The sequence below is a fragment of the Camelus dromedarius genome, chromosome 9 (assembly GCF_036321535.1).
Source record: "Camelus dromedarius isolate mCamDro1 chromosome 9, mCamDro1.pat, whole genome shotgun sequence".
In the NCBI taxonomy this organism is placed as follows: Eukaryota; Metazoa; Chordata; class Mammalia; order Artiodactyla; family Camelidae; genus Camelus; species Camelus dromedarius.
Genome location: NC_087444.1, coordinates 68,179,129 through 68,189,567, shown reverse-complemented (window position 1 = coordinate 68,189,567; position 10,439 = coordinate 68,179,129). Strand labels below are relative to the sequence as shown.

The 10,439-nt window shown below is 49.3% G+C and overlaps 1 protein-coding gene across 3 annotated transcripts; it reads left to right on the top strand.

Moving 5' to 3' along the window:
• Positions 1–22: 22 nt before the first annotated feature.
• On the top strand, positions 23–8,323 carry RINL (Ras and Rab interactor like). Of its 3 annotated transcripts, none has more exons than XM_064489305.1 (13): positions 23–254; positions 522–570; positions 1,302–1,390; positions 1,598–1,757; positions 2,897–2,999; positions 3,964–4,036; positions 4,123–4,187; positions 4,467–4,616; positions 4,702–5,082; positions 5,454–5,771; positions 6,035–6,166; positions 6,336–6,499; positions 6,586–8,323. In XM_064489305.1, exons 3-13 carry the CDS (start codon positions 1,341–1,343, stop codon positions 6,646–6,648), a joined length of 1,659 nt encoding a protein of 552 aa, XP_064345375.1. In that variant the 5' UTR covers positions 23–254; positions 522–570; positions 1,302–1,340; the 3' UTR covers positions 6,649–8,323. The 3 variants fall into 3 exon arrangements, with proteins under 3 accessions (XP_064345375.1, XP_010983449.1, XP_064345376.1); XM_010985147.3 differs by having other exon boundaries at positions 23–378; XM_064489306.1 differs by lacking the exon at positions 522–570 and having other exon boundaries at positions 238–378.
• Positions 8,324–10,439: the final 2,116 nt, after the last annotated feature.

The following is a 10,439-nucleotide window of genomic DNA, read 5'->3' as shown; positions in this document are numbered from 1 at the left end:
AGTAAAGGGTGCCAAGGGAGGATTCCTGGGGCCGTGGGCATCTCCCAGCTCTTACCCCTGGACTCCCAGACTGCCAGGGTCCCTTCTTCCAAAGCTGGGTCGCCTAAGGCCTAAGCCCCTGGAAAGAAGAAGGAAGGTTGACTTCAGATACACCCCAGCCCCGCCTCTTCCCCCCACCGCCACCAGCTCAGCTTCCTCTCTCTGCGAGGAACACTTTCACTTCCTGCTACTCCAGGCCTCCCCTATGAGAACAGGTAGGGGCCCCCAGGGACCAAGCAGCTGGCATCGTCACCCTCCACTGCCTCCCTTTGGTAGCCAGCAGCTACCCCCATCCTGCCCTACCCAGCACCATCCTTGTCCCCCTCTCCTGAGACCCAGGTAAGCATCTGCCTCCCTCCCTGCACCCCTCCTGCCTGCTCTGCCCTGGACACCTGCTCTCTGTTCCCCTCTTCCTAACACCCTGGGCTTCCGGTCAGTGGCCTGATTGATTTGCTTAGCTATTTATTACCCATTCCCTACAGGGAAGCCCCTGGGAGCAGAGGCCTGTTCTATCCATCACCCTTTCCCCAGGTACCTTATTCTGGGCCTGCACTCAATATTTGTTGGATGGATGGATGGATGGATGGATGGATGGATGGGCTTGGGACTGCTGCCGGGAAAATATTTTAAAATGCCCACCTCAGTGGGTAACCCACTGTAGGACTCTCTACCAGGTTAAAAGCGGGGGTCCAATGGATAGATGGATAGAGAGCTGGATGTGTGAAAAAGGAAAAAGTAAAATGTCAATAGTAGAATCTAGGTAGTGGGTACATGGATGTTCCCTGTAAAATCATTTCCATTTTCTCAATGTTTGAAATTTTTCATATTTTTCATAATAAAATGTTAGGAGAAGATACCCGGGGGCCCATCTGTGGTCTGGGAAGGGAGGAGGAGGGCCTGCTGTATAACACTGGTCACATTTACAGGGTACCTCCTATGGGCAGAGCCCTTTTCCAGACACTGGGTTTTGGCAAGGGTTGCTGTTTAGCTGGTCCACATTCATACAGCTGCCTTGGATGTTAAAATCTGAAATACTACCCTACCACTTGGTAAATAGCTGTCATTTTGAGTTCTCTCCCTCCCTTCTCCACTCCGACACCCTGGCCTCCCCACCACGCAGCAACTCAAGAATTAACACCTAGCATAGCCAGGGGTCTCAAGCCCATTCTGATTGGTCAGGGTCTTGGCCAAATGGGTTGTAAATACTTTGAATATTACCCCTGGACTGGAGCAGCCTTGAGCCTTACCTTCCTCCCTGCCAGAGGCCAGACTATGGCCAACCGGCCGCCTGCATCCTGAGGATGGCCCAGCCGGAGGACAAAGCCTCAGCAGGCCCCACAGACTGGGAAAGGTGAGGGCTGCTGGAGCTGAATCCATCTCCTGCCCTGGATTCAGAAGCCCCTTCCATCCAATTCTCCTCCCCCGCACACACACACAGGACCCAGAACCCATCTCTGACCCTTTGCCCCTGGGCTGCCCCTTCCTGTACCTCTGACTCCACCTCAGTGTCCAACTGCCCGCCTCTGACGCCTGGTCTCCTGGTCCCTGCATGTCCCAGATTGGTCCCATCACAGGCAAATAGAGCAGGTGAGACACCCCTAGGGATCCTCAGGACCCCGGAGACACTCCTTCGCCTGCAGAGGACATGGGGGGTGTGGCAGATCCCAGAGCTGGATGCCCAGGATGCAAAAGCCCTTCTGAAGCTGTGGCCACCAGGGGTAAGTAGTCACAGCCAGGGACCCTCTCCGATCCTCCCCATGACACCCTGAATCAGTCAGGACCCTGCTGCTCACTAGTGACAAACACAACACAAAGCAGGCAAACTGAAAGTCTACTTCTTGATTCAAATGACTGAAAAGCCCAGAAGTAGAAGTAATTTCAGGAATGTCTGGATCCTGAGCAGCAGATAACTTACACATTTCTCTCCATCCCATTTCTTGGCTTTGCTTTATTTAAACTGCAGGGAATTCTAAAAGTTTGGGGCTGCAAGTAAACACTTGTTCTATAGCAGCTTAGCTAAATAGGCATTTATCTTTCTGACATAACCAGAAAGGCAGCTGCGGGCTCTAGCTGTGTGACAGTAAGGTCAGCTTCTCTGCAATTCTCCTGCACTTTCCTCAGGGTCACCTAGGGGCTGCCCTAGGCCCAAGTACACATGTGCATTCCAGGCAGGAGGAAGGAAGACGGGAGGCACCAGTCCTATCTGTTTCTTTTACCAGGCAAAACAAAAACCTTCACAATTGACTTAGAATATATGGATGGGGCCCAGGTAGCGATATTTATAAAAGCTCACCTGGGAGTTATATAGTCAGAGGTGAGAACCACTGCCTACATCAATCATGATCTACATTCTATGGCTGGGTTTATTAATGCCCTGAATAAAGCTGGAGTTCTGCAAGAAATAGGGAGTAAATTTGCATATGGCAACTAACATGTCTACCACAGTTTCATCCTCAGGGGAGCTCTCTCCATGTGGTGACAGAGATGGCTGGCCCCGTCTCAGAGCTACATCTCACCAGCTTAGCAACCCCAGTGTAAAAAAAGGCCTCTTTCCAAAGAGCGCGAGCAAACATCCTGTGGAAGACTTCCATTGGCTGAGCTTGGTTCACACGCCCATCTTAGAACCAATCAGTCATCAGAGAACACTGCCATCCTATTGGCTAGGTCAGGTCATGGACCCATCCCTAGGACTTGGGGGGAGTTAGTCCCACCCACAGGACTGAGAGTAGAGAGTGGGTTTCTCTAAAAGAAATTTGGGGTGTAGAACCCAAAACAAAGGAAATGGATGCTAGACAGGTAAAAGTAACAGACTTCCGCACAAATCGTCTTCAAGCTGAACTTTGCCTCCATTCCTCAGAGTTTCCTGGTCATAGGACATGACCCCAGCCAGGTCCTGGTGTTGAGGACAGGATCTTCACCAGGGGAAGTCAACACATACCGGATCCGGAAACTTCCTGGAGGTGAGGTGTCTACTCCCCCAACCCCAAGTTTCTAATCCATAGCAAATTTATCACCAAGATTGGTCAGTTTTAATTCTAAAATATCTCCTGAATCTTCCTAATCCTCTCCACCTCCATCTCCCTAGTCCTAGGCACCATCACCTCTTTCCCAGACAATTGTAGTAGCCTCCTCTCTGGTCTCCTGCTCCCACTCTTTCCTTGCTGAACAATCCATTCTGAACACTGCACCAGAGTGGTATCCTCAGACATTAATCAGATGTCATACATTCCTGCCCCAAACCCTGCAAAGGACATACAACGTCTTTAGATAAACTTTAAACATCGCATCATGGCCTATAAGGTGCTGTATGATCGGCCCCTGCTCACCTCTCCATCTACTGCCCTTCATTCACTCTGCATCAGTCACACTGTTCTCTTCTCTGTTCCTTGAGCAAGCTAAATATGTTCCAAATTCAGGGCCTTGGTATTTGTTCTCCCTGCATGAATGCTCTTCCTTGATTGGTTGATTTAGTCTCCATCCTTTAAGCCTTTCTGGAAATGTAACCTTCCTTGACCACCACAGCTAATGGTCACCCTAGGCGCTTTCAGTTACTCCATTTGCATTCATAGCACTCAATGCATCATACACTCATCTTTGTTTGTTTACTCATTTATTTTTGTCTCCCTCCACTAAAAGGTAAGCTACAGGAAGGCAGTGAATGTATTTGCCTTTTGACAATTGTATCCCCAGTGCCTTAAAATGAATAATGCACAATAAATGTTTTAATGGATGAATCCTATTTGGTGACATAAGTGGGATGCAAGCATAAAGACACAGGAAATGATGGGGACAGCAAGGGGTAGAAATTTCTCTGTTCTGAAGATCCTTGGGGACTGCAGGACTTGGGAAGAGAGAGTCTCAGAGAAAAAGAGGCTGCTACTCCTCGAGTTTTCTAACTTATTCCTCCTTGCCCTCTCCTCCAAGGTGTGTCTCTGGAATCCTCTAACCTCTGCATGCCAGACCTACCCCATCTCCTGGCCTTCCTATCAGCCAGCAGGTACAGGTCACCCATCAGAAGGGCTAAGGGGGAATCCTGCCCTACGATATCTCACCCACATTGTGGCTCCTCCTTATATTTTCTAGGGATGTTTTGCCCAGAACACTGCTCTTGCCCCCTCTCACTCTAGAGCCTGTGGACCAGCACACAGGTAAGGCATGATTCTCTAATGGGGAAAGAGGCCAACTCTTCACCTCTTTGATCCAAAAGGATGGTACCTGGGGACCAGATCACAGGGTTTGAGGGAAGAGAAAGAGTGGGGGTGGGGGGAAGGGTGCAGCACTCAACTCCTGGGCCAGCTGAGGAGGTGCCAGGGACCAAGCTTCAATTCCTCCAGTGATGAGGCTGTAAATTAAGTCTCCTGGTGACCTGCAGGAACTAAGGCTGGCCCCTTGGACACGTGGGCCACCTCAGTTCTGCTGGCCCACAGACACTCCGCAGACTGGCAGCAGCCAACTCAGCACCTCAGGGAGGGTGCTCTTCGTGGTGAACAAGCTCTACCTGGAGACCCACAGAACGTGGGGGATGGAGCAGATGCCCCCAGAGACACCTTCAGAGACTGCTGAGAGACCTGGTCCAGGTTAGATGAGCAGGGCCCTGGGCTCCTGAGGGATGAAGGAGCTACTGCCACTGTTCTGTGGGACCCAACCTTCGCCTCACCTCAGCCCCCAGGAACCCAGCCCCTCACCGGGTCTCCTGGGTGGAAGGCCCACTCAGCCCAGAAGTACATCATCCGGGGCCACCTCTGGCCAGCCTGGTGGAGGAGAAAGATGAAAAGGAAGGACCTGAGGATGTGCTCACCCATCACATCCGGGTTCTAGCCAGGACCCGAAGCAGCTACGTGGCCAGGCAGTTCCGAGACCTTCGGGCACGCCTCATCTCAGGTGCTGGGGGTCCCCACAGGCCTGGGGACCCTGTCACAGAGCTGCTTCAGGATGTGCGGCACCTCCTTACAGACCTCCAGGATCACTTAGCAAAGGACCCTGATGTCAGGGCTGTCTTTGAGAGCAGGGGCCCTGCGGCCCCCCAGAAGGACGAGGACCTTGGTAATGAGGGAATTTGGGGCTAGGTTCACGTTTGCCACCTCTTGGCGCTGCATAGGTGTTCACATCCAACTTCTTTCTCGCCATCCGTGTGCACACCTATTTCCTTTTCTACTCACACACCCTTTCCGACCTGTAGTAACATCCATTCTATTCACCATTGTCCATCTCACACGTGGGTGACAGTCATACTTCTCCCACGAGCGTGTTCACACCCAGACTCCCTCTTCCACATGTGTTCACAACCATGTCTACACATGAGGGTGGCCAGGAGCTAGGAGGGGATGGTGGTCAGCCAGGGTGGGTCTGTGGAGAGAGAGGGTGGGCGTGGGTCAGCCTGGCGGCCCTCCCTTCACCCACCTCAACTCCGGCAGGCACCGCAGTGGAGGCGGCCTTGTGCCGGGCAGTACTGGCACCGCTGAAGCCTGCCCTGTGGACTCGACTCCGCACGCTCCGCGCCCCAGAGCTTCGGCAACTGAGGCGGCGACAAATAGCCCTGCGGGCAGGGGCGGGGCCTCCAGGAGCTCAAGGGGCGGGGCGTGAGGGGCGGAGCCCCGCCCCCGCCCTACGGAGCCGCATCCATGCGCGCCTAGCGCACCTCCACGCAGCCTGCGCCCCACGCCGCAAGGTGTCGCTCCTGCTGGCGGTGTGCAGTGACGTCTACGCGGGCCTGGCTCGGGGTGAGAACCAAGGTAAAGGTGGAGTCTTGAGTCTACCTGGATGTGGAGTGACTTGAGGGTTGCGGGGAGCTAGGTAGGAGGCGCCCGTGCACACGTCGAAGGGAGAAAATGGCATGCTCTAGCGGGGGGCGTCAGCGCGGGCCGGGGGATCTAGTAAGCGACGCTTGCATGCCAGGCAAAGTGGAAGGGCAGCCAGCACTCGCGGTCCTGGGGATTGGATGGAAGGTGTCTGCACGCCCCCACCCACTCCATAGCGTGTCCTCCATCTTTCCTAGAGCCCTTGGGGGCCGACGCCTTCCTGCCAGCACTGACAGAGGAACTGATCTGGAGTCCAGACATTGGGGAGACGCAGCTAGACGTGGAGTTTCTCATGGAGCTCTTGGATCCGGACCAGCTACGGGGAGAAGGTGAGCCCTGAGCCCCAGAACGCTGAGACCCGACAGGGGGCGCCGTAGGGCCGCCCGCTCCCCGAACAGCTCGCCCTGCAGCAGGAGGGAAGGCTGGCAACCTGCAGTGGGGCTTCGGGCGGCCAGGGAAGTTGAGAGGGCTGCGCTGACCTCCCCTTCTTGCCCCTAGCGGGGTACTACCTGACCACGTGGTTTGGAGCGCTGTACCACATTGCCCACTACCAGCCCGATGCGGGCCGCGCGCCCCAGGGGCTCAGCTCTGAGGCCCGGGCCTCCCTGCGCCAGTGGCACCGCAGGCGAACGCTGCACAGACAGAGCCACGCCGGACCCCAGGTGATCACTACGGGCTCTCTGGACTGCGGGTGGAGAGGAGGGCTGGACCTGTTGCCTTTCTGATTCAGGCTCTGCTTTACCCTCAGGCCGAGCTGCCCTTTGAGGAACCGTGGGCGGCGATGACTTTGCAAGAGACCAGTGATGATTAGGGATCTCAAACCTTTCTGCTCCCCAAGCAAGATTCGCGAGGCACCTAGGAAGGCACCAACTTCTGACACCTGTGGTTTAGAGGCAGCAAGAAGGAAGAGGGACCACTGAGCCTTTGCATTTGGCTAGTCTTGCTTCCTGGAATGCTCTTCCCGAATACCCATACTGCTCCTTCCCTCCCTTCCTCAGGTCCTTAGGCGGATGTCACCTTCTCAGTGAGGCTCTCTCCCAGACACCCCTGCCTAAAACTGCAGGTTCTCTGGCTTGACTTTCCCTGTGGCAGACAGAATGATGCCCCCCACCAAAATGTTCACTTCTTAAGCCCCAGAATCTGTGAATATGTTACCTTACTGGTAAAAGGGATTTATACATGTGATTAAATTAAGGATCTTAAGATGGGGAGATTATCCTGGTTTCAGGTGGGTTCGATATAATCCTCAGGCTCCTTATAAGAGGGAGGCAGGAAAGTCAGAAGAAGAGGGAGAGATATGATTTTGCACACAGAGGTCAGAGAGATGTGACCAGGAATCAAAGCATGAAGACACCCTCTAGAAACTGAAAAAGACAAGGAATTAATTTTCCCCTGGAATCTCCAGAAGGAACTCAGACCCTTAAGGCATATTTTGGACATCTGACCTTTAGAACCACAAGATAATAGTATTTTTTAAGCCACTAAGCAGCGCTAGGAATGTAGTATATTCCCTTACCCTGACCTTTTTTTTTTTCCCATAGAAACTCTCACTTCCTAAAATACCATGTAATATACTTATTTATTGTGTTCATTGTTCATAATCTTCTCCTTCCCCTTAGAACAGCACTGTAAAATAGAAATAGATATAATTCTAAGCATTCTCCGTAGCCTCATTTAAAAGTGACTAAAAAGAAACAAGGGAAATTAACTTTAATAGCATATCTGATTTACCCCAATATATCACTTCAACATCTAATCAGTATTTTAAAATTAGTGAGAAACTGAACATTCTTTGCGTGTGTGTGCTAAATCTTCAAAATCCAGTGTGTATTTTGTCCTTCAGTGTATCTTAATTTGGACTAGCCCCATCACAAGTGTTCAATAGCCACCCAGGGTGTGTAGCTATTATTTGAGACAGTGCAGTCTTAGAATGTCAGCTCCAGAAGGCTAGATATTCCTGTTTTGTTCATAGCTGTATCCTCAGTGCTTAGACAAATACCCAGAACACAGTAGGCCTTCAGTAAATACTTGCTGACTGATTCAATGAACAAAGCTTCTGTGGTAGGCTGCAAATGGCTCCCCCACAGATATTCATGTCCTAATCTCTAGAATCCATGAATATTACCTTATTTGGAAAAGAGTCTTTGCAGATGTTATCAAATTAGGGATCTTAAAATGGAGAGATTATTGGGCTGGTAGGGGGAGGATTCTAAATGCAATCACATGTGTCCTTTTAAAAGGAAGACAGAGGAAAATTTAGCACAAACAGGAGAAGGTGATGTGAAGACAGGAGAGATTTGAAGACCTTGGCCTAGCAGATTGGAGGGATGTGGCCATAAGCCAAGGAATGTCAGCAGCCACCAGACACTGGAAGAGGCAAGGAACAGAGTCTCAATGAAGGCATGAACCTTGATTTCAGCCCAGTGGTACCAATTTCTGACTTCTGGCCTCCAGAACTGTAGGAGAATAAATTTCCGTTGTCTTAAGCCACCGAGATTGTGAATCCTTTGTTATAGTGGCCATAGGAAACCTAACAGTTTCTCAGCACTTAATGTTAAAAAGAAAAATAAGAGTAGAGTTAATACCCAACTCATCTCATTCTAGCAACAAGGACATTCTACTAGAAAAATAGGAAAATGGAGAGATGCATTGCCATTAAAATTTTCAATTTTCCATTTTCCATTTTATAATGACTGAAATGCTATCATTTTAGATGTCAATTGAAAAATGGGCCAGGGACTAGAGTTTTTTCGTGATTGCTTTTGAAAGCCAAAAAGCTTGAGGATGGCTGTGTTGGGCAGTGAAGCAGGAAACAGGGACTAGGGGGGAGCTGCAGGATACAACCTCTGAGCTTCTATTCCAGAACTGAGGGAGGTGGAGAAGGGTTGATAGCTCAGTGGCAGAGTGCATGTTTAGCAGGCACAAAGTGCTGGGTTCAATCCCTAGTACCTCAAGTTGAAAAAAGAAAAGAACTGAGAGAGGTGGCCAGACCCAGGAGATGTGAAGAGGTCTTCTCAAAGCGTTGATCTCCAGGGTCAGCAGGGCATCAAGAATCTCACTGATTTATTATATGTTTCTGTATGTACGGATTTTTTGTTTATTTTTAAAGTGTAGTAAAAGCCATCTAAAATGTTTCATGTATTTTTAAAGTGTAGTAAAAACCCTCTTAACTATTTTTAAGTGTGCAGTTCAGTAGTGTTAATTATATTCACACAGCGGTGTGTAATAGGTCTCTGGAATTTTTTTCATCTTGTAAATCTGAAACTATACCCATCAAACACAGTCTCATTTCCCCTTTCCCCTAGCACCAGGCAACCACCATTCTACTTTCTGTTTCCATGATTTTGGCAACTCTAGATATCTCCTATGAGTGAACTCAAACAGCATTTGTGTCTTGGGGAACTAGCTTATTTCACTAAATGGAAAGTCCTCAAGTTTCATTCATGTTGTAGCACGGGACAGGACTTCTATATTTTAAGGGAGGAAGGTATATAGCTTAGTGGTAGAGTGCCTAGCATACACAAGGTCCTGGGTTCAATCCCCACTACCACAGTTCATACATACATACATACATACACCTAATTACCTCCCCCCAACAAAAAAAATTAAAGAAAGGTAAAATTTAAAATTTTCCATCTTTTAAAAGACTAAATAATATTCTGTTGTATGTATATACCACATTGTGTTCATCCAGTCATCCTTCTGTGGACAATTGGGTTGCTTCCACCTCTTGGCTATTGTGCATAATGCTGCAGTAAACAAGGAGGTGCAAATATCTTTTTGAGATCTTGCTTATCTTTTTTTGGATGTATACCCAGAAGCAAAATGGCCAGACCATATGGTAATTCTATGTTTAATTTTTACAACAGTTTTTAATTTAATTTAATTTTTTAACAGCTTACCTCTAAGCTGTTTTCCTTAGCACCTGCACCATTTTACATTCCCACCAACAGTGCCCAAAGGTTCTAGTTTTTCCACATCCTTGTCAACACCTGTTCTCTGGTTTTTTGGTAGTAGCCATCCTAACATGTGTGAAGTGATAACTCTTGTAGTTTTGATTTGCACTTTCCTAATGATTAGTAATGTTGAGCATCTTTTCACATGCTTGTTGGCCATTTGTGTATCTTCTTTGGAGAGTCTTCTATTCAAGTCCTTTGCCCATTTTTAAACTGGGTCATTCGTTTTTTTGTTGTTGTTGAGTTGTAAACTCTCTTTATAGTCTGCATAAGTATGTCTTGTGGACAGTCCCACTTCCTGGATTTGTCTGGTGATTCCCCATGATTAGACTCCAGTCCTGCAGTTAAATGTAGAAAACTCTGTAGAAGATGCTGTGTCCTTCTCCGTACATCACATCAGGGGCCCCATGATCAGTGATGCTAAGTTTGCTTTTTGAGTTAAGGAGTATATTACTTTGACCAGGCTGCCATAACAGAATAGCACAGACTGGGTGGTTAAAGAACAGAAATTTGTTTTCTCACAGTTCTGGAGGCTGGAAGTCTGTTAAGATGTGGGCAGGGTGGATTTCATCCTGAGGCCTCTCTCCTGGGCTTGTAGACAGCCATCTTCTCTCTTTGCTTCACGTCATCTTTCTTTTGTGTGTGT